Source organism: Eriocheir sinensis, chromosome 23, assembly GCF_024679095.1.
Source record: "Eriocheir sinensis breed Jianghai 21 chromosome 23, ASM2467909v1, whole genome shotgun sequence".
Lineage (NCBI taxonomy): Eukaryota > Metazoa > Arthropoda > Malacostraca > Decapoda > Varunidae > Eriocheir > Eriocheir sinensis.
The window spans coordinates 3838159-3862013 of NC_066531.1; the positions used below are offsets into that span (position 1 = coordinate 3838159).

Genomic DNA, 23855 nt, shown 5'->3' on the forward strand with positions numbered 1-23855 from the left:
TGGGGCAGAACCTGGTTAGTGTGATGCTCCGAGTACGATAACCTGCCCACAAGAAGAAGAAGAGGAAGACACCCACCACCAACGTTGTCAGATTGTCGTACTCCGCTTATCGTATTTCCCTATTAAACTGTTTCCTGGGTCACAATAAGGAGATTTATTTATAGTTACTGTTAAAATGGTTTATTATATTTATTTTCTGGTGATATTTATGGGGTAAAACCTGGTTAATGTGATGCTCCGAGTACGATAACATGCCCACAAGAAGAAGAAGAGGAAGACACCCACCACCAACGTTGTCAGATTGTCGTACTCTGCTTATCATATATCCCGATTAAACTGTTTCCTGGGTCACAATAACAAGATCTATTCGTATTTATTGTTAAAATGGCTTATTATTCCTGTTTCCTGGTGATATTTAAGGGGGAGAACCTGATTAATGTGATGCTTCGAGTACGATAACATGCCCACAAGAAGAAGAAGAGGAAGACACCCACCACCAACGTTGTCAGATTGTCGTACTCCGCTTATCATATTTCCCGATTAAACTGTTTCCTGGGTCACAATAACAAGATCTATTCGTATTTATTGTTAAATAATGGCTTATTATTCCTGTTTTCTGGTGATATTTATGGGGGAGAACCTGATTAATGTGAAGCTTCGAGTACGATAACTTGGTCACAAGAGGAAGAAGAGGAAGAGTCTCACCACCAACGTTGTCAGATTGTTGTACTCCGCTTATCTTATTTCCCGATTAAACTGTTTCCTGGGTCACAATAACGAGATTTATACGTAGTTACTGTTAAAATGGTTTATTATTCCTGGTTCCTGGTGATATTTAAGGGGGAGAACCTGATTAATATGAAGCTCCGAGTACGATAACTTGGTCACATGTACAGCAAGAGCAAGAGCAAGTCACTCGTCGACCACAATGGCAGGACGTTCTGGATTTTCGGTGCTGGCAATTGACGTGGACCTTGACGAGCGTGCAGGGAAGAAGAAAAGTGATAAACAAAAGCCAAAGACAGAGGAATCCAGCAAGAGGTCTGCGGGAAATAAGACTCCGAGTAAAAAGAAGAAGGCGGCTCCCTCCATCACGGCTGTCGATTCTGGGGTTCGTGAATTTAATGTTATTTCAAGACTCCATTACTGCCATACATATAGACCTTGTTATTTTGTGTATATATTGAGAATTACCATGATATTATACTTATATATTATACTTAACCCAATAACAGCGAGGATCATGTGTTTTAATCGTCCCCGTAAGCGAGAAATATTAATAAAAATTCATCCCTCACGGAAACCATTTTTATAATATATATTAAAACATTTATGATCAGATTATGCGCCATTAATTTTCGGGGGTGTATTTTATGGCACAAATTTGTCCGTCGCTGCTACACGGTAAAGCCACAAATTTGTCCGTCGCTGCTACACGGTAAAGCCACAAATTTGGCCCGTCGCTGCTACACGGTAAAGCCACAAATTTGGCCGGTCGCTGCTACACGGTAAAGCCACAAATTTGTCCGTCGCTGCTACACGGTAAAGCCACAAATTTGGCCCGTCGCTGCTACACGGTAAAGCCACAAATTTGTCCGTCGCTGCTACACGGTAAAGCCACAAATTTGTCCGTCGCTGCTACACGGTAAAGCCACAAATTTGGCCCGTCGCTGCTACACGGTAAAGCCACAAATTTGTCCGTCACTGCTACACGGTTCAACCACAAATTTGTCCGTCGCTGCTACACGGTAAAGCCACAAATTTGGCCCGTCGCTGCTACACGGTAAAGCCACAAATTTGTCCGTCGCTGCTACACGGTAAAGCCACAAATTTGTCCGTCGCTGCTACACGGTAAAGCCACAAATTTGGCCGTCGCTGCTACACGGTAAAGCCACAAATTTGTCCGTCGCTGCTACACGGTAAAGCCACAAATTTGTCCGTCGCTGCTACACGGTAAAGCCACAAATTTGGCCGTCGCTGCTACACGGTAAAGCCACAAATTTGGCCGTCGCTGCTACACGGTAAAGCCACAAATTTGGCCCGTCGCTGCTACACGGTAAAGCCACAAATTTGCCCCGTCGCTGCTACTGGGTTGTGTAATGCCAGAATTTAATTAAGAATGGGGAAATGTAAATTAGGAAGGAATAAGTAGTTTTAAGTATTATATTTACTTATAATACTTTAAACTAATTAATTCTCCCTAATTTACATGTCCCTTAACCATAATGTCTCAATAATTAACGGTATTTGAATTAGTCTTTTTTTGTTCAATGCGGAAAATGTCCCCAACACATTTAACTTGCAATGCTGTGAGCTCCCAGCCTTCCATAACTAATTGGGGGCTTCGTGGTGCAGTGGTTAGCACACTCGGCTCACAACCGAGAGAGCCCTGGTTCGATTCCCGGGCGGAGTGGAAAAATTTGGGCGGCTTTTCCGATACCCTACGCCCCTGTCCACCCAGCAGTGAATGGGTACCAGGTATTAATCGGGGGTTGTGTCCCGTCTCCTGGGGTCTGTTCCCTTCTCCTATGATTCCTTCCCCTTCTGTGTCTCTCCGGCATATGACCACAGATGTTGCGCTGACTAAACCAAACTTTCCAACTGTTCCCTTCTCCTATAATTCCTTCCCCTTCTGTCTCTCTCCGGCATATGACCACAGATGTTGCGCCGACTAAACCAAACTTTCCAACTGTTCCCTTCTCCTATGATTCCTTCCCCTTTTGTCTCTCTCCGGCATACGACCACAGATGTTGCGCCCACTAAACCAAACTTTCCAACTGTTCCCTTCTCCTATGATTCCTTCCCCTTCTGTCTCTCTCCGGCATATGACCACAGATGTTGCGCCGACTAAACCAAACTTTCCAACTGTACCCTTCTCCTATAATTCCTTCCCCTTCTGTCTCTCTCCAGCATATGACCACAGATGTTGCGCCGACTAAACCAAACTTTCCAACTTTTCCCTTCTCCTATAATTCCTTCCCCTTCTGTCTCTCTCCGGCATATGACCACAGATGTTGCGCCGACTAAACCAAACTTTTTCCATAACTAATTTTGCAGTCCCATATTTCACCCACCTGGTTAATTTGCTACCCAATGTCCACAAGTTAAGCAATATCAGGTATACGAAATATGGATAGAAATACAATACACATTTAGAAATACATAATACATTTAGCTCGCCAGCCTTCCATAACTAATTTTGCAGTCCCCTATTTCACTCACCTGGTTAACCCTCAAGCTTCTCTTCCAATCACCATGCATCTCTCAAGCCCGAACGTCCTTTTTTTGCCGCTGTGAAACTCTATATTCCAGTACGTATTTTAGCCTCACAGATATATCGTACCCCAATAAATTCGGTATCAATGGCTTCATAAAGACTTATACTAGAACATGCGCAAATGAAAATAGAGGAAAACATATATATAAACAATAGAAACTCGTTAATCAATAAATCCTAAGTACAAACTCTTCCCCACTCGCTATCTCGAAATTTCGTGGGGCAACTTTTTTAGCCGAATATATGTTTTGAAGCGGAATTTAGTGAGGATTCTTATGGTATCCTCAAAATCCTCATACGCCCATTAGTTCCTGAGTTACACCGAGAAAACTGTATATTTTATTCTCCCGTCAGAGTAGGCTAACAACTAAAAATCCCTCCACACTCATCATCTACGCTCCTCAGAAAGGTTGCCATATGTTACCATTAAGAAACATATCCCAACAAATGACGCTCCAGATTTGACGCACTTCCACCGAAAACTTAATTTTTGATGAATTTTTTAACTTTTATGATGTGTTTTGTGTCATCGGGCGCCAGAATCATTTACCTTTGATCATGTGTGAGAGGGTCAATCTTCCACACCCCAGAATGGTTAGGTTTTCCCTGTAACACACAACCAAACTCTTTCATCTTCCACACCCCAGAATGGTTAGGTTTTCCCTGTAACACACAACCAAACTCTCATCTTCCACACCCCAGAATGGTTAGGTTTTCCCTGTAACACACAACCAAACTCTTTAATCTTCCACACCCCAGAATGGTTAGGTTTTCCCTGTAACACACAACCAAACTTTTAATCTTCCACGCTCCAGAATGGTTAGGTTTTCCCTGTAACACACAACCAAACTCTCATCTTCCACACCCCACAATGGTTAGGTTTTCCCTGTAAGACACAACCAAACTATTTAATCTTCCACACCCCACAATGGTTAGGTTTTCCCTGTAACACACAACCAAACTCTTTAATCTTCCACACCCCACAATGGTTAGGTTTTCCCTGTAAGACACAACCAAACTATTTAATCTTCCACACCTCACAATGGTTAGGTTTTCCCTGTAAGACACAACCAAACTATTTAATCTTCCACACCTCACAATGGTTAGGATTTCCCTGTAACACACAACCAAACTTTTAATCATCCACACCCCACAATGGTTAAGTTTTCCCTGTAAGATTCAACCAAACTATTTAATCATCCACTTTTGAAGTTTGGAAAAGCCAGCTTCATCTCTCTCCCAATTGTGCTCACACTGAAAGCTCTTTTGGGAGCAAGAGGAGGCTTATGAGGAGTGGAGGTCACTGGCTGTCAACACTCGGGCATGGAAAATACGGAAAACTCTCCTGAAGTTGTTATGGTCACAGAAACACCCTGAATGGCACAGATAAGTTGTGTGGCAGCCTAGGAGTTACGCTGACCCATAAAACCTCACGCAAACTTCAAAATTACAGCGGAAAAAGGCAGACAAAACAAAACAAAAAAAAAACATTGGTGTATATCGCGCAGGGGTAACCGTGAACCTAAAGAAACACACATTTGACAAGGCTTTCGTAGGAGTTGTGGGCATTTTTTTTAACCCGGTAGCAGCGGGGATCATGTTTCTTAATGGTCCCTCCAAGCGAGAAAAATGAGAAAAATCACCCCTCACACAAACCATTTCATAATATATATCAAAGCATTTGTGATCAGATTATGTATCATCTATTTTTTGGGGGTTATATCATGGCACAAATTTGGCCCGTCGCTGCTACACGGTAAAGCCACAAATTTGGCCCGTCACTGCTACACGGTAAAGCCACAAATTTGGCCTGTCGCTGCTACACAGTAAAGCCACAAATTTGGCCCGTCGCTGCTACACGGTAAAGCCACAAATTTGGCCGGTCGCTGCTACACGGTAAAGCCACAAATTTGGCCCGTCGCTGCTACACGGTAAAGCCACAAATTGGGCCCATCGCTGCTATATGGTAAAGCCACAAATTTGGCCCGTCGCTGCTACACGGTAAAGCCACAAATTTGGCCCGTCGCTGCTACACGGTAAAGCCACAAATTTGGCCCGTCACTGCTACACGGTAAGGCCACAAATTTGGCCCGTCGCTGCTACACGGGAAAGCCACACTTAAGATTACACAGCACCATTAATACATAACCAATCGCTTTCATGTTTTGGCCGTGAATAGTCATTACGTAAGCCTAGAGCCCTATGGAAAATATTCTGAAGGTTTCCCGTATAGAAAGGCACAAAGGTATTTCTTATATTATGTTTGTCGAACGTTGCGTAAAATCGTGTATTTTGTCAAATTTTCCTCTTAATACTCCTATCTCCTTTACCCTATCAGCAATATCTAGTCATAGGTCCATAGCTACTTGTACAGTCAAGATTCCCTGCACTTTTCACGTAAATATGATTGATTTTAAAGTTTCTACGATTAAAAAAGAAAAACATTGACTTTTCACTCGGTCCGTTTAAACCCGCGCAAGACATTTAGGGTAATTATAAGACTTTATCTTCTAATATCAGCTATTTCTAAAGGTCAAAGAAGGGGTCAGTTGGGTTCTAATGAGAGTTTCTTTAGGTTCACGGTACAGAGGAAGGGTCAGACTACCACCAGGGTCATAAAACTACCCCTGGAAATGCCCACAACTCCTACGAAAGCCTTGTCAAATGTGTGTTTCTTTAGGTTCACGGTACAGAGGAAGGGTCAGACTCCCACAAGGGTCATAAAACTACCCCTGGAAATGCCCACAACTCCTACGAAAGCCTTGTCAAATGTGTGTTTCTTTAGGTTCACGGTACAGAGGAAGGGTCAGACTACCACCAGGGTCATAAAACTACCCCTGGAAATGCCCACAACTCCTACGAAAGCCTTGTCAAATGTGTGTTTCTTTAGGTTCACGGTACAGAGGAAGGATCAGACACCACCAGGGTCATAAAACTACCCCTGGAAATGCCCACAACTCCTGCAAAAGCCTTGTCAAATATGTGTTTCTTTAGGTTCACGGTACAGAGGAAGGGTCAGACTACCACCAGGGTCATGAAACTACCCCTGGAAATGCCCACAACTCCTACTTAAAGCCTTGTCAAATGTGTTTCTTTAGGTCCACGGTACAGAGGAAGGTCAGATTACCATCAGGGTCATAAAACTACCCTGGAAATGCCCACAACTCCCTGAAAGCCTTGTCAAATGTGTGTTTCTTTAGGTTCACGGTACAGAGGAAGGGTCAGACTACCACCAGGGTCATAAAACTACCTGGAAATGCTCACAACTCCTCTGAGCCTTGTCAAATGTGTGTTTCTTTAGGTTCACGGTACAGAGGAAGGGTCAGACTACCACCAGGGTCATAAAACTACCCCTGGAAATGCTCACAACTCCTACGAAAGCCTTGTCAAATATGTGTTTCTTTAGGTTCACGGTACAGAGGAAGGGTCAGACTACCACCAGGGTCATAAAACTACCCCTGGAAATGCCCACAACTCCTACGAAAGCCTTGTCAAATGTGTTTCTTTAGGTCCACGGTACAGAGGAAGGGTCAGACTACCACCAGGGTCATAAAACTACCCCTGGAAATGCCCACAACTCCTACGAAAGCCTTGTCAAATGTGTGTTTCTTTAGGTTCACGGTACAGAGGAAGGGTCAGACTACCACCAGGGTCATAAAACTACCCCTGGAAATGCCCACAACTCTCTGAGCCTTGTCAAATATGTGTTTCTTTAGGTTCACGGTACAGAGGAAGGGTCAGACTACCACCAGGGTCATAAAACTACCCCTGGAAATGCCCACAACTCCTGCGAAAGCCTTGTCAAATATGTGTTCTTGGGCGGCGAAATGTCTCATAATATATAAAACGACCCTTAAAATTTGCGTTACAAGGAAATCATTGCTCGGGGTTATTTATAAATGGTATATGAATGTTTTTAACCCAGTATTGCAGAATGTTATATTTCGACCAAAACGCCACCTCCCAGATGTCACGTACCCCCTTAAGCTAAATGAGATAATGAGAGTTCTTTTATGATTTCCTGTAAAGTAGAAAATGATGATTAGGTGACGATATTTTGATGTGGCATGTAACTATGTCTTTGTAATGTTTATTTTTTGTTCCAGCAACCAAGTTCCGGGCCTGCAAAAATTAAGAACAAGAAAAAGTCCGGAAAAGCTGTAAATGGAACAGACAAAGATGGGCAAAACAAAGGGAACGAACATCCACATCTTAAAGTTGATGACGACTGGCAGAGAAGGGATGATGAGGTAAGTTGGGCTCTGTTAACCTGTATGCAACTAATATATTCTCTCTCTCTCTCTCTCTCTCTCTCTCTCTCTCAGGGGGCTTCGTGGTGCAGTGGTTAGCACACTCACCTCACAACCAAGAGAGCCCGGGTTCGATTCCCGGGCGGAGTGGAAAAATTTGGGCGGCTTTTCCGATACCCTACGCCCCTGTCCACCCAGCAGTGAATGGGTACCAGGTATTAATCGGGGGTTGTGTCCCGTCTCCTGGGGTCTGTTCCCTTCTCCTATAATTCCTTCCCCTTCTGTCTCTCTCCGGCATATGACCACAGATGTTGCGCCGGCTAAACGAAACTTTCCAGCTTTCTCTCTCTCTCTCTCTCTCTCTCTCTCTCTCTCTAAAACAAGCCCGACCGTCCCTTCCTTCAACTTAATATTAACTAGAGTTGAAATGCAATGTTTTGGAGCCTTCTGTAGAATGTAGAATCACTTAGGTTTAAGGACAGACCGCCTAGTTTGGACCATGGGGTCTGTGTGGTCTGGTTATCTATGTAATTCTATGTGATTCTCTCTCTCTCTCTCTCTCTCTCTCTCTCTCTCTCTCTCTCTCTCTCTCTCTCTCTCTCTCTCTCTCTCTCTCTCTCTCTCTTTATTTTTTATTTTTTATCTAAACACATTTTTAATACATTTACAATTATTTAAAAGTTTCTACAATTTTTTAGCTCTTTCTTTATACATCTATGCTTGAGGGGGCTGGATGGTACTCGGCCCCAGCCCATATTGGCACAGGCAAGTGTTTATAGTGGCGCCATCTTCTCTTGGCTCATGCTGCCCCCCGGAACTCCTTCTTGATTCACTTGGACGGTTTCCTCTAGAGTCCGGGTTGATGGGTGGTCTTCAGGACAGCATGTGGGTAGTTTTAAGCCACTCGGCGGTGACTGAAAACTCCCAGGTGGTAGCGTGGGGATTCGAACCCGCGTCGTCCATCACGCGGTGAATGTGGGCCCAGCACGCTACCACTCAGCCACCGCCTACCCTAAATTATTTGTAAGTGTTTACATTTACGCTTTTACGGTGGGACGCAACCTTCATGTGCTGAGTGGGCAGTTGTGTCACGTCCAGATCAGCGGTGTTCCACAAAGCCACTGGTGCGTTGCTGGGTGCTGGAGCAGGCCATCGGCACTTCCAGGAGGGAGGTGTTGCTTAGCGCCGTTCTTGTGCTATGCTGAGGCCTCCTCCAGGTAGCCCTCAGGTCCGTCAGGTGGGGCACTAGGCTCACTTGTGCCTTGTGTAGCATCGTCAGGGCAGCGACTTGGCGATGGTGCCCCAGGATGTCCAGCTGGTTCATGGCTGCTCCTGCTTATCTCTCGTGTTGTTGTTGTTGTTGTTATTGTTGTCGTTGTCTCTCCCACTGGCTTGGTTGGTGGTGCTGGATGCCGCTGATGAGGTGTTTCGCCCTCCTCTGCGGGCTCTTCGTGGTGCAGTGGTTAGCACACTCGGCTCACAATCGAGAGAGCCCGGGTTTGATTCCCAGGCGGAGTGGAAAAATTTGGGCGGCTTTTCCGATACCCTACGCCCCTGTCCGCCCAGCAGTGAGTGGGTACCAGGTATTAATCGGGGGTTGTGTCCCGTCTCCTGGGGTCTGTTCTCTTCTATAATTCCTTCCCCCTCCTGTCTCTCTCCGGCATATGACCACAGATGTTGCGCCGACTAAACCAAACTTTCCAACTTGCCTCCTGAGAGCATGATATTACTATGGCCTGGGTTATGTTAGTGGCGAACATGACTTACCACCTCCTTCTCCAGGCCCTTATGTCTGCCAGCTGTATGATGATGGACGCTATCATGTCCTGGGCTTCCTCTCTCTTGTATATTCTGGAGAGGGTGCAGTCAATGGCGTAGGTGCATGCTGCCGGGATAGTTTGTAGGAGATCGTTAACCTGGTAGCAGCGACGGGCCAAATTTGTGGCTTTACCGTGTAGCAGTGACGGGCTAGATTTGTGGCTTTACCGTGTAGCAGTGACAGGCCAAATTTGTGGCTTTACCGTGTAGCAGCGACGGGCCAAATTTGTGGCTTTACCGTGTAGCAGCGACGGGCCAAATTTGTGGCCTTACAGTGTAGCAGCGACGGGCCAAATTTGTGGCTTTACCGTGTAACAGCAACAGGCCAAATTTGTGGCTTTACCGTGTAGCAGCGACGGGCCAAATTTGTGGCTTTACCGTGTAGCAGCGACGGGCCAAATTTGTGGCTTTACCATGTAGCAGCGACAGGCCAAATTTGTGCCATGATATAAACCCCCCAAAATAGATGATACATAATCTGATCACAAATGCTTTGATATATATTATGAAATGGTTTGTGTGAGGGGTGATTTTTTCTCATTTTTCTCGCTTGGAGGGACCATTAAGAAACATGATCCCCGCTGCTACCGGGTTAAGAGGAAATGGAAGAGGAATTTAGAGAAGGATTGAGAGGTTTAGAGGATGGTTAATTCTCTTCCATTGCCTCCTGACCCTCTCCGCACTGTGGCGCCGACGTCTGCGTCACGGATGGAAAGGGTTAAAGGGCTGGCTATTTAAAAACCAGTCGATTTACTTCAATGAATGTTTTTGTCTTATTTTCAAAGATTTTCAACTTTTTTTTCGAGTTTATGTGTTGGATAGCTGTACGAAAATGTAAGCCTTGTTCACGGCGCTGGAATGACTTAGATTGTGGGAGGCGTGTGGCGAGCTTGAAACCCACACGCCAGCCCTCCCCTCCGTCACCCTCGCCCTCACAGCCGCTAACATGCTGACACAAGACATGCTGGAGAAACACGATATATACAGGGAAGGAGAGGAAACGTACAACATCTCACCATGGTCTGATCACGCCTTGGACTTGTGATCGCCAAGAGGTACCCGCCTAACATTAGCAAGTGCTCTTTATGGTCGATCTATGGGTACCTTCAGGACATGAGAGATACATAATACATAAATATTTTACTGTATACTCTTATGTATGAATAACGAGACCAGGAGCCTTGATTGCTGATACGTAGGTGACCCGAAGTGACCTGACGTTACCTGACCCTCTTCTACTGACTACCCAGGAATGGCCAATGGACTATGTGAGTTGATCTTTCCATTTGGTGCTTGTTTATGGTGAAGGGAGGATGTTCAGCAGAAAAGTGCGATTGTCTCAAAACTACTTTTTTTCTGACTAAAATAGCAAATGTGTTTAAAATGACGATGCGATTTTAATATTTTCTTCGGCCAAGGATCACGATACTGCAATCTAAAATAACATGCATTTTCAGCCCTTAATTACCATAAATAATAAGTACTGTATTTCATGGCATATAACGCGCACCCCAAACTTTAAGACAACAATTCTGGAAAGTTCTTAAAATGCTCAGAAATATGTACGGTTAACCCAGTAGCAGCGACGGGCCAAATTTGTGGCTTTACCGTGTAGCAGCGACGGGCCAAATTTGTGCCATGATATAAACCCCCAAAATAGATGATGCATAATCTGATCACAAATGCTTTGATATATATTATGAAATGGTTTGTGTGAGGGGTGATTTTTCTCATTTTTCTCGCTTAGAGGGACCATTAAGAAACATGATCCCTGCTGCTACCGGGGTAAAGAACATTGACGATGCACAGTTTCCCGAAATTTATATATTTTTAGTGTAACTTGTACTGCTTGAATTGATGAGTGTCTTTGAGTAAGGCAATGAAAATGGCGTCCGGGCTGGTGTGAGAAATACATCCCCGTACATACTGATAATGCACAGCTTCTGATATCATAATTAGCATATTATTCCCACCATCACTCGTAGGTTATGACAGACAACTAGGCAAGACACAGTTCACGCGGTTCTGGTGACACGCGGCATGCAGCTGTACGGGTGTGGTTGTGTGGTTTTCAAAGAATGCAAGTCGCGGCTGGGCTGGTATTGCGCGAAATAACTCCTCGTACAAGACTCATGAGGTACAGTTTCTGATATCATATTTACCCCATTACTCTCACTAATATTAATAATTGATAAAGAACACATGGATAGTTTTTTCCAGTATGATTTTTTATGTAGCTTGTACTGCTCGAATTGGCAACATTGCTCCTTAGTCATACAAAACACGACAGATAAACAGGATAACAACAGGGCATTTTTGTATAGTAGTTATTTGATCGCCCTGTACTCTATGGTAACATATTATAAGACAGCTATGTACTACGAAGGATCGTAAACATTAATAAAGGTACGTTTGCAGTTATTATTGGATAAGACGAAAAAAAATACCCTTAAAACGCCCCAAAGAAGAAAAAAAATCAATAAAAATTTGTACCTTTGGCGTATAGCGTGCAGGGGTGAACATTCAGGCATTTTATACATGAAAATGGTGTGTGTTATATGCTGTGAAATACGGTATATAGATTTTTAATTGCGATTTTCTGACCAAAAATCAGAGTGGTTCGTTTCCAGTGTGATTATAGATGTTTTTTTTCAGCTACGTTTTCGAAAATGCATATTGTTGTGATTTAACCGTGTAGCAGCGACAGGCCAAATTTGTGGCTTTACCGTGTAGCAGCGACGGGCCAAATTTGTGGCTTTACCGTGTAGCAGCGACGGACCAAATTTGTGGCTTTACCCAAATTTGTTGCTTTACCATGTAGCAGCGACGGGCCAAATTTGTGGCTTTACCATGTAGCAGCGACGGGCCAAATTTGTGGCTTTACCATGTAGCAGCGACGGGCCAAATTTGTGGCTTTACCGTGTAGCAGCGACGGGCCAAATTTGTGGCTTTACCGTGTAGCAGCGGCGGGCCAAATTTGTGGCTTTACCGTGTAGCAGCGACAGGCCAAATTTGTGGCTTTGCCGTGTAGCAGTGACGGGCCAAATTTGTGCCATGATATAAGCCCCCCAAAATAGATGATACATAATCTGATCACAAATCCTTTGATATATATTATGAAATGGTTTGTGTGAGGGGTGATTTTTTCTCATTTTTCTCGCTCGGAGGGACCATTAAGAAACATGATCCCCGCTGCTACCGGGTTAAGATAATTTGTGTATCATATATCTTGTCTGTGTCTGGCCATAATTGATTAAAAATACCTTGAAGATACTCAACAGTCGATGAGAATGCCTGTTCTCATCACACATCCATCATAATGAGTCTACTCACAATAGACCGTGACTTCTCATTTCCGTGGTTTACACTTCCATCACATTCCTACAGGGGGCTTCGTGGTGCAGTGGTTAGCACACTCAGCTCACAACCAAGAGAGCCTGGGTTCGATTCCCGGGCGGAGTTGAAAAATTTGGGTGGCTTTTCTGATACCCTACGCCCCTGTCCACCCAGCAGTGAATGGGTACCAGGTATTAATCAGGGGTTGTGTCCTGTCTCCTGGGGTCTGTTCCCTTCTCCTATAATTCCTTCCCCTTCTGTCTCTCTCCGGCATATGACCACAGATGTTGCGCCGACTGAACGAAACTTTCCAACTGTTCCCTTCTCCTATAATTCCTTCCCCTTCTGTCTCTCTCCGGCATATGACCACAGATGTTGCACCCACTAAACCAAACTTTCCAACTGTTCCCTTCTCCTATAATTCCTTCCCCTTCTGTCTCTCTCCAGCATATGACCACAGATGTTGCGCCGACTAAACCAAACTTTCCAACTGTTCCCTTCTCCTATAATTCCTTCCCCTTCTGTCTCTCTCCGGCATATGACCACAGATGTTGCGCCGACTGAACGAAACTTTCCAACTTTTCCTTCCTTCCATCCCTCCTTAGTACTGCTTAGTAATACTTTGTTTACAGCCGAATTGCACTCATTTTATTCTCATTACACCTTCACAGTTTCAAGAACACTGGCAATGTAAAAGTATGCATAGAAAAAATACATAACATGGCACAACAGGGAGGGATTCACTACAGCGGGGTCGTCCCTTTCGCCTGCTCGCTGGTTGACAGGGATAGAAATTACACGGGCAGCTTCGGGGCAATGAGATGAAGGCGCTCATACACAGTCGTCCCTCAAATAGCACGGTTTTCAATAGCTCAGTTTCGGTTTTTTACGGCTTGTCGTAGAAGATGTTTTAGGATTTTTAAATTTCCTGCTCGTCGGGAAAATCATCTTAGAAAATCCACATAAAACAAAAAGCCGAACTATTGGAAACTGTACTATTTGAGGGACAACTATACATTTCATTGCTTTCTATAAGAGTTGCAAAAAAATCAAATCTACCACTTGACGGACATGGATCAGATTAGGGGTTAAGAATCGTGGCCACAGTCGAATAGCTTAGGCCTAGTGCGTGATGGACGAGCCTCCCATAACCCACTTAGCCAGGGGGTACCTCTGGCTGACTCGGTAAGGAGCAGCTCTCTCGTCACGCTGGTCGCAGGTTCAATCCCAGGCAGCCGGCGAACACCCTCTCCTTGTCTTGATTAATTTCTTGTGTGTTTCGATGATACAAAATACAGGAAATAAGGAAATAAAACTCGGGGAATAACACGCGGCCAATATTCGTAGCTATTTTACCCTTTTCAGAGCGTTTCACAAAGTCTAATTTTACGTCCACAGTGATTGCTTTTCTTTTCCTGCAAGCACTGTGATCAGAAGAGGCACATTTACACTTGGGAGGCATGATGAACCCACTGTAATTGGAAGACCGTGGAGTGAAGGGCAACTCTACGCCTTACCTTATCACAGCCAAACTAGCGACCTCCAAGCCTTGTATATTTGCCTCCCTCACTTATACTGACTCACACATGGATTACAAACACAGATATTCCCTACAAAGGATGATTTAAGGCCAGGAAAATGCTGTAATTGCAGGACCATGGAGTGAAGGGCAACTCTACGCCTTACCTTATCACAGCCAAACTAGTGACTTCCAAGCCTTGTATATTTGCCTCCCTCACTTATACTGACTCACACATGGATTACAAACACAGATATTCCCTTCAAAGGATGTTTTAGGGCCAGGAAAATGCTGTAATTGCAGGACCATGGAGTGAAGGGCAACTCTGCGCCTTACCTTATCACAGCCAAACTAGCGACTTCCAAGCCTTGTATATTTGCCTCCCTCACATATACTGACTCACACATGGATTACAAACACAGATATTCCCTTCAGAGGACGATTTAAGGCCAGGAAAACGCTGTAATTGCAAGACCTTGGAGTGAATGAAGGGCAACTCTGCGCCTTACCTTATCACAGCCAAACTAGCGACTTCCAAGCCTTCTATTAATGACTACCTCACATATACTGACTCACACATGGATTACAAACACAGATATTCCCTTCAGAGGACGTTTTAAGGCCAGGAAAACGCTGTAATTGCAAGACATAACACATTACAGTCAAACTAGTGACTTCCAAGCCTTGTATATTTGCCTCCCTCACATATACTGACTCACACATGGATTACAAACACAGATATTCCCTTCAAAGGACGATTTAGGGCCAGGAAAACACTGTAATTGCAAGACCTTGGAGTGAACTAAGGGCAACTCTGCGCCTTACCTTATCACAGCCAAACTAGCGACTTCCAAGCCTTGTATATTTGCCTCCCTCACATATACTGACTCACACATGGATTACAAACACAGATATTACCTTCAAAGGACGATTTAAGGCCGGGAAAATGCTGTAATTGCAAGACCATGGAGTGAATGAAGGGCAACTCTGTGCCATACCTTATTACAGCCAAACTAGCGACCTCCAAGCCTTGTATATTTGCCTCCCTCACTTATACTGACTCACACATGGATTACAAACACAGATATTCCCTTCAAAGGACATTTTAGGGCCGGGAAAATGCTGTAATTGCAGGACCATGGAGTGAAGGGCAACTCTGCGCCTTACCTTATCACAGCCAAACTAGCGACTTCCAAGCCTTGTATATTTGCCTCCCTCACTTATCCTGACTCACACATGGATTACAAATACAGATATTCCCTTCAAAGGATGTTTTAAGGCCAGGAAAACGCTGTAATTGCAGGACCATGGAGTGAAGGGCAACTCTGCGCCTTACCTTATTACAGCCAAACTAGCGACTTCCAAGCCTTGTATATTTGCCTCCCTCACATATACTGACTCACACATGGATTACAAACACAGATATTCCCTACAAAGGACATTTTAGGGCCAGGAAAATGCTGTAATTGCAGGACCATGGAGTGAATTAAGGGCAACTCTACGCCTTACCTTATCACAGCCAAACTAGTGACTTCCAAGCCTTGTATTAACCTCACTTATACTGACTCACACATGGATTACAAACACAGATATTCCCTTCAAAGGACGTTTTAAGGCCGGGAAAACGCTGTAATTGCAAGACCATGGAGTGAACTAAGGGCAACTCTGCGCCTTACCTTATTACAGCCAAACTAGTGACTTCCAAGCCTTGTATATTTGCCTCCCTCACTTATACTGACTCACACATGGATTACAAACACAGATATTCCCTTCAAAGGACGATTTAAGGCCAGGAAAATGCTGTAATTGCAGGACCATGGAGTGAAGGGCAACTCTACGCCTTACCTTATCACAGCCAAACTAGCGACTTCCAAGCCTTGTATATTTGCCTCCCTCACTTATACTGACTCACACATGGATTACAAACACAGATATTCCCTTCAAAGCGTTTTAACCCGTGTGCTTCGGCTACAGGAAAGCTGAAAAGTGGCTGAGAAACGACAAAACTACACTGCATTTTGAGACTAAGAAAGGAGCATGGAATGTACATCAGAGTACCTGCTCCTCTCATAACCATAAAACCATTAAAACTATTTACTTCTACTCAAACTCCATTGTTTCGTGTGGTGTTTGTTACAAAATAAACAGTCTCGTGACGCGTGGCATCTACCCGAGAGTCACTTGTTGTCTGCTATAGAGAATTTAACAAGTGATTACTGTATGGATAGCTAATTCAGTCTGCCATGACCTTACAGCACCACCTATGACCAATAACCCCACCTCAAGATCACTCACCCACCACAATGACCCAGGGCATGCATGGTGGGTTCCTCTATGCCGGCCCCGCCTACAATTAGCTCGAATTAGGCGTTTTGAGCCGAGGCGTGTATGGGGTCCACCGTTTCAGCGGACCGACTCGCGGGAGCCCAAAAATGGGTCCGGCGAGGTTGCTGGGTTAATGGCACAAAGTTGCAAAAACAAGCAACAGAAACCAAACAACACAGTGTCCAAGGTCCCCTAATGGTATACGAGCGGAATGTAAACACTGCACCAATGTCAGTTCTTTTCTTCCGCCGCGGTCAACAAACTATTTCCCGCGCGGTTTGTATTTACGCCGCAAACGTCGAAAGTCAAAACAAAAATTATTTAATCATTTATGGGGACTGCATCGTAGGGTAGGCGGTGGCTGAGTGGTAGCGTGCTGGACCCAAATTCACCGCGTGATGGACGACGATGCCAAATAGAAGTTGTTTGAGTGGACGTCATTAATTTGGTACAGGAGAAACACACTACTAAATATACGAGTTTTCTTCTTCCCCCCATAAAAAAAATGTATACTGGTACTGAGGAAAGACAGTGGCTGAGTGGTAGTGTGCTGGACCCGCATTCACCGCGTGATGGACGACGCGGGTTCGAATCCCCACGCTACCACCTGGGATTTTTCAGTCACCGCCGAGTGGCTTAAAACTACCCACATGCTGTCCTGAAGACCACCCATCAACCCGGACTCTAGAGGAAACCGTCCAAGTGAATCAAGAAGGGGTTCCGGGGGGCAGCATGAGCCAAGAGAAGATGGCGCCACTATAAACACTTGTCTGCGCCATGACGGGCTGGGGCCAACTACCATCCAGGCCCCTCAAGCAAGCCTACCAGGGCTATAGGCTTACACGTAAAAATAAAAAAAATAAAAAATGTCGTAGGGCGAGACTGTCTTAACCCAACGATTGCTGTACGCTATTCAATAATTCTACTTCAGTCTCTGCCATTTAGAGATTTCTGTGATCAATTTTTATTAATGTATGATAAACACCTATTTGTAGTTGGATTCTTTTAATTAATCTGAATCAAGGGATCAGGGAAATTTTTAGCAGTAAGTAAAATGGTACAGGTAACTCTTGATTTACGGGAGTATTGTGTCCTTGAAGAGGTCATCGCGTAAATCAAAAACGATGTAAATCCAAGAAGAGGTCGGTTTGTACCTTTATTGCCCACTGTATCACTCTGACTCCTCTCCCTCTCGTGGTTCCTCCTCTGGCTGCCCTTCCCCTCATGGTAGCACAGCAGCGAGGGTGTTGTTGTTGTTGAGCAGCGTGGGTACTGTATTGTTGTTCAAGTGGCGCGCGGGAAGAACTGAGCTCAGCTGTGTGGCCGTGTGAGTCCAGTTGCGTGAGACATCTGGTGGACACTCCAGAAAATATCGCGTTTAAGTGAAAGAAAACGTGTAAATTAAACATTTATTTGTATTTTGGACCACGCGGTATTTCAAAAACGCGTAAACCAAACTCGCGTAAATCGAGAGTTACCTGTACAGCATTTGCCACTTAAACATTTTGATGGGTGTTGTTGTTGTTGAGACTCATAGCTGTTAGCATTGTTTTTCAGTTTGTTCGGGATGAGAATGAGAGATCTTTACGAGAAGCTATGATGCTCTCTAAACTGGATTTTGAGGAAAAGAAACTCTTCTATGCTCAGATGAAGAAGGACCAGCAAGATGAGCCCAGAGGAAGCAAAGGAAAAAAGAAGAAAGATAAGCCTTTGACAATGAGTTTGGATCAGTTCAACAGCCTCCATCTGAACCAGGTAATCTTTGTGACCAGTAGCAAAGATACAGTTAACATAGCCCAGTGGTAGCAGCGGGGATCATGTTTCTTAATGGTCCCTCTGAGCGAGAAAAAAATCACCCCTCACACAAACCATTTCATAATATATATCGAAGCATTTGTGATCAGATTATGTATCATCTATTTTTTGGGGGGTTTAAATCATGGCACAAATTTGGCCTGCTGTTGCTACATGGTAAAGCCACAAATTTGGCCTGACGCTGCTACACGGTAAAGCCACAAATTTAGCCCGTTGCTGCTACATGGTTAACTGACTCTTGAATTAACCTGGTAGCAGCGATGGGCGAAATTTGTGGCTTTACCGTGTAGCAGCGATGGGCCAAATTTGTGGCCTTACTGTGTAGCAGCGACGGGCCAAATTTGTGCCAGGATATAACCCCCAAAAATAGATGATACATAATCTGATCACAAATGCTTTGATATATATTATGAAATGGTTTGTGTGAGGGGTGATTTTTTCTCATTTTTCTCGCTTGGAGGGACCATTAAGAAACATGATCCCCGCTGCTACCATTGGGTTATTTAGGATAACTGAGAGATCACATGGTTTAACCCCTTCAACACAAGGACGAGTATACTGCGTCCTTGCGTGCCCTGTACCATATCCGAGGACACACATCCTGCATCCTGTCTCGGTTTTGCCAATATACAAGTTATTTTATCTCTATATTCATGCTTACATCTCAAAAGTATCAATTAATTTATGTTTCTTTAGTGAACCATTTAATTCTGCATGTTTTCATATATAATACATGATGATTGTGTTGAGTTTATGGCTGAAAACTTGTTATATTCAATAGCGACATTTGAATTTTGGCGTGCACGGCAATCCCGGATACGGCACGGGGCGCTGTATTGGCCCAGCCGTAGTGAATTTCTTTATGTGCACCATTTAATTCTGCATGTTTTCATATATAATATATGATGATTATGTTGAGTTTATGGCTGAAAACTTGTTATATTCAATAGCGACATTTGAAATTTGGCGTGCACGGCGATCTCAGATACGGCGCGGGGCACTGTTTTGGCCCAGCCGTTGTGAGTTTCATTATGTGCACCATTTAATTCTGCATGTTTTCATCTATAATACATGATGATTGTGTTGAGTTTATGGCTGAAAACTTGTTATATTCAATAGTGACATTTGAAATTTGGCGTGCATGGCGATCTCGGATACGGCGCGGGGCACTGTTTTGGCCCGGCCGTAGTGAAGGGGTTAATGGAAGTTACTCTCAGGATTGTGTACTTTCCTCAGAAAACTTTAGATAACTGAAATTAAGTTATAACACCATTTTCTGGGATGTATATATGTCAATTTACATGTACAGCGCAATTTTGTTTCACTTACGTATGGGGGGTCGGACAATCCACTCATTGCAGTTTATATGTTTTCATTTTATCCATAATTTTCTGTGACTAGCATGGGGAAGGTCACTGTTGTTTTCTTTTGTTGTTGGGTCTATTGCAACTATGGACCGCATCCAGTCATTTTGTTTGTTTTGATCGTTACCAATGGCCATGATCGTTACCAATGGCCATGATCGTTACCAATGACTGTGATCGACGCTAAAGTATTCCACGTGAAACTGGCCTATAGGGTAGTGGTGGCTGCGGAGGAAGCGAGAGGCGTTGAGAGCGTGTGGCAAGGTGCGGGGCTAGGCTAACCCCGCAGCCACCGACCCCATTGCCCAGTTTGACGTGGAAACTCTATAGCGATGATTGACGCTATTGGTAACGATCAACACAAGCAAAATGACACTGAAAGATCCCTCAGTCTGCCTTCATGTCCTGGTGAAAGTCCCCAAACGAAAGATTTCATTCCTGAGAAACAGTTTGGTATTTGATATTTTGTTGTATGAATCAATTTTAACCCCTTCAACATGAGGATGCGTATACTGTTCCTTGCGTGCCCCGTACCATATCCGAGGGCATGCCTACTGTGTCCTGGCTCGCTTTTGCCAATGTACGAGTTATTTTATCTCTATATTTATGCTTACATCTTAAAAGTATCAATTAATTTATGTTTCTTTATGTGCACCATTTAATTCTGCATGTTTTCATACATAATACATGATGATTGTGTTGAGTTTATGGCTGAAAACTTGTTATATTCAATAGCGACATTTGAAGTTTGGCGTGCACGGCGATCTCAGATATGGAACGGGGCGCTGTTTTGGCCCGGCCGTAGTGAGTTTCATTATGTGCACCATTTAATTCTGCATGTTTTCATATATAATACATGATGATTATGTTGAGTTTATGGCTGAAAACTTGTTTTATTCAATAGTGACATTTGAAATTTGGTGCGCACGGCGATCCCGGATACGGCACGGGGCGCTGTTTTGGCCCGGCCGTAGTGAGTTTCTTTATGTCCACCATTTAATTCTGCATGTTTTCATATATAATACATGATGATTGTGTTGAGTTTATGGCTGAAAACTTGTTATATTCAATAGCGACATTTGAAATTTGGCGTGCACGGCGATCCCAATGCAGCGGCCGTAGCGAAGGGGTTAAATTTGCCTTGTCCCTATCATTATTATTATTATTATTATTATTATTATTATTATAACTAGTATTATTATTGTTAAGTTATTACTGCGACCCTTGAAAGGACATCATGGGAAAATAAAAGAAATTGATGTAGACCCGTATAGAGACCCCGGGATAAGCAGACTTGGATACAGATGATGAAAAACGGCAGCATTAACCCATAAGCGTCAGGCTAGAGGGCTATTGTCGTCCTCAGAGCGCGCGGGTGGTGTTGATAGATTTTGAAAGATAGGTGTCTCATCAATGCCCCGTGTCGCAATTTCAAACAAAAACATGATAGTATATACTGTTTTTTTCATCGCCAATCCTTCCTCCCCACGATGAAGTGAATTTGAAGTGTCTACGTTGCAGCACGGCAGGGATATGACGTTGGGAAGAGGTGCTATTTTTGACCAAGTTGAGCGCGTCGGATGGCGGGAACTCCCACCATCCGACACGGGTTAACGGAGGAAGAAAAGGGTAGCGGACGTAAACAGTGCCTAATGAGTCTCTTCTTGGTGGATGTTTACTTTCGCTTGAAAATTGCCAATATCAACGAGAGAGACTCACATCTGGTCCATTCCGCATTTTAATCTACAGGTAACTCTCGTTTTACGCGAGTATTGTGTCCTTGAAGAGGTCATCGCGTAAATCCAAAACAATGTAAATCCAACAAGAGGTCGGTTTGTACCTTTATTGCCTACTGTATCACTCTGACTCCTCTCCCTCTCGTGGTTCCTCCTCTGGCTGCCCTTCCCCTCGTGGTAGCACAGCAGCGAGGGTGTTGTTGTTGTTGAGCAGCGTGGGTACTGTATTGTTGTTCAAGTGGCGCGCGGGAAGAACTGAGCTCAGCTGTGTGGCCGTGTGAGTCCAGTTGCGTGAGACATCTGGTGGACACTCCAGAAAACATCGCGTATAAGTGAAAAAAAACGTGTAAATTAAACATTTGGATTTTGGACCACGCGTTATTTAAAAAACGCGTAAACCAAACTCCCGTAAATCGAGGGTTATCTGTACAGCAGGTTCCTGGGTAGTGGTGAACAAGCAAGGCTGTATAGCACTGGGGTGTGTGTGTCATGGATCTACATCTGAAGGTATTGAAATTCCCTTTGACATTATTTATATATCACCTTTCCATCATAGCCTTGGATGATTAGGATAACTGAGCACTGAACTTTGAGGCAGAGGGGAGCAGACCAGCAGGAAACATGGACTAGCAGGTAGCGGAAAGGTCGTTGGCTCATCACTAGGCTGCCTGCGTTAAGTGCTTAAATCGATCCATTTGCCGTAGGAGTCTTGCAGGGAAGGATCGAAGCACTTGTGTATCTACTCTTGGGTACATTCACAAGTGCTTTAATCCAAGGAAGACATGGAGAAAGGTGCTGGAGGGGGGTATGATGAAGCTGACCATCACAGAGGAAAAGGCTTTGGACCATCAACAGTGTAGGCTCATATCCCGCCCAACCCCACCATAGGGAATAAATGGACGATAAATGATGATGATGATGAACTGAGAGATCGCTGTATTACTGTCAACGTCAATGAATGTGAAAGGTAGCCCTGTGCCCTGAGCTGAAGGTTTTATATCCTTGATTGTTTAAAGGGTTATTGGGAGAACTGATTGGCTGGGCGTTGTGCAGCTTAACCCCTTCAACACAAGGACGCGTATAGAGTCGTCCCTCAAATAGTACGGTTTACAATAGCTTGGTTTCGGTTTTATACGGATGGTTGTAGAAGATCTTTTTGGATTGGTAAGTTTCCTGCTTGTCGGGAAATTAAAAAATCCTGAAAAATCTTAGAAAATCCACATAAAACCAAAACCTAGCTATTGGAAACCGTACTATTTGAGGGACGACTGTACTGCGTCCTTGTGTGCCCCGTACCATATCCGATGACGCGCATCCTGGCTCACTTTTGTCAATATACGAGTTATTTTATCTCTATATTTATGCTTACATCTCAAAATGATCACTTAATTTATGTTTATTTATGTGCACCATTTAATTCTGCATGTTTTCATCTATAATACATGATGACTGTGTTGAGTTTATGGCTGAAAACTTGTTATATTCAATAGTGACATTTGAAATTTGGCACGCACGGCGATCTCGGATATGGCACGGGGCGCTGTTTTGGCCCAGCCGTAGTGAGTTTCTTTATGTGCACCATTTAATTCTGCATGTTTTCATATATAATACATGATGATTATGTTGAGTTTATGGCTGAAAACTTGTTATATTCAATAGCGACATTTGAAATTTGGCGCGCGCGGCGATCCCGGATATGGCACGGGGCGCTGTTTTGGCCCAGCCGTAGTGAGTTTCTTTATGTGCACCATTTAATCATGCATGTTTTCATCTTTAATACATGATGATTATGTTGAGTTTATGGCTGAAAACTTGTTATATTCAATAGCGACATTTGAAATTTGGCACGCTCTATTACACTGGGCAAATTTTCCGTGGATCTTCAGTCAAACCATGATTTCCGCTGGCGTGATCCTCATTTGTTTCTTGTTATTGCTGATGATGATGATGGTGTGTAATACTGTCGTCCTTGGGTGAAATCTACCGTAGCTTTGGAAGATCGTGGACACGTCGGAAAACCATGGAAATATAAGAACCACGCCAGCGGAAATCGTGGTTTGACTGAAGATCCACGGAAAATTTGCCCAGTGTAATAGCCCCCTAAGTGTACTGTAATCTACTCTTGAATGTGAGTTTCCAATTTGTCAAGTATAAAATAAATAGTGTAAAATAATGGAAAATAAGTTTAGTAATGTAGTAATTTAAGTGGAGTCTAAGGCTCTTCATCTCATCAGCTCTCCTCCTCTTACTGATAGTCTTCTACCTCTTAAATTCCGCTGCCATGTTGCCTCTCTCTCTATCTTCTATCGATATTTCCACGCTGACTGCTCTTCTGAACTTGCTAACTGCATGCCTCCCCCCCTCCCGCGGCCCCACTGCACACGACTTTCTACTCATGCTCATCCCTGTACTGTC

The 23855-nt window shown here is 44.0% G+C and overlaps 1 protein-coding gene and 3 long non-coding RNA genes across 6 annotated transcripts in view; 3 read left to right on the forward strand and 1 right to left on the reverse strand.

Moving 5' to 3' along the window:
- The first annotated feature begins 882 nt into the window (after positions 1-882).
- LOC127002423 (G kinase-anchoring protein 1-like) overlaps positions 883-23855 on the forward strand; it is a 31191-nt gene continuing 8218 nt past the window's right edge. Inside the window, exons 1-3 of one of the 2 annotated variants that reach the window (XM_050868337.1) lie at positions 884-1111; positions 7384-7527; positions 18083-18280. In XM_050868337.1, coding sequence (XP_050724294.1) covers positions 929-1111; positions 7384-7527; positions 18083-18280 — 525 coding nt within the window. In that variant the 5' untranslated portion in view covers positions 884-928. Of the gene's footprint in view, positions 1112-7383; positions 7528-18082; positions 18281-23855 lie in introns of both variants that reach the window. The other variant, XM_050868338.1, reaches the window with a different exon arrangement.
- On the forward strand, positions 2351-4391 carry LOC127002428 (uncharacterized). 2 transcript variants are annotated; one of them, XR_007756235.1, is made up of 3 exons: positions 2351-3988; positions 4157-4213; positions 4271-4391. It is a non-coding gene; the product is annotated as an uncharacterized LOC127002428 (long non-coding RNA). The 2 variants fall into 2 exon arrangements; XR_007756234.1 differs by lacking the exon at positions 4157-4213 and adding an exon at positions 4102-4156 and having other exon boundaries at positions 4214-4385.
- LOC127002427 (uncharacterized) lies at positions 4461-7377 on the forward strand. The gene is made up of 3 exons (XR_007756233.1): positions 4461-6167; positions 6579-6891; positions 6994-7377. It is a non-coding gene; the product is annotated as an uncharacterized LOC127002427 (long non-coding RNA).
- LOC127002426 (uncharacterized) lies at positions 14618-18059 on the reverse strand. The gene is made up of 3 exons (XR_007756232.1): positions 15752-18059; positions 15026-15415; positions 14618-14709 (listed from the first exon to the last, which is right to left on the reverse strand). It is a non-coding gene; the product is annotated as an uncharacterized LOC127002426 (long non-coding RNA).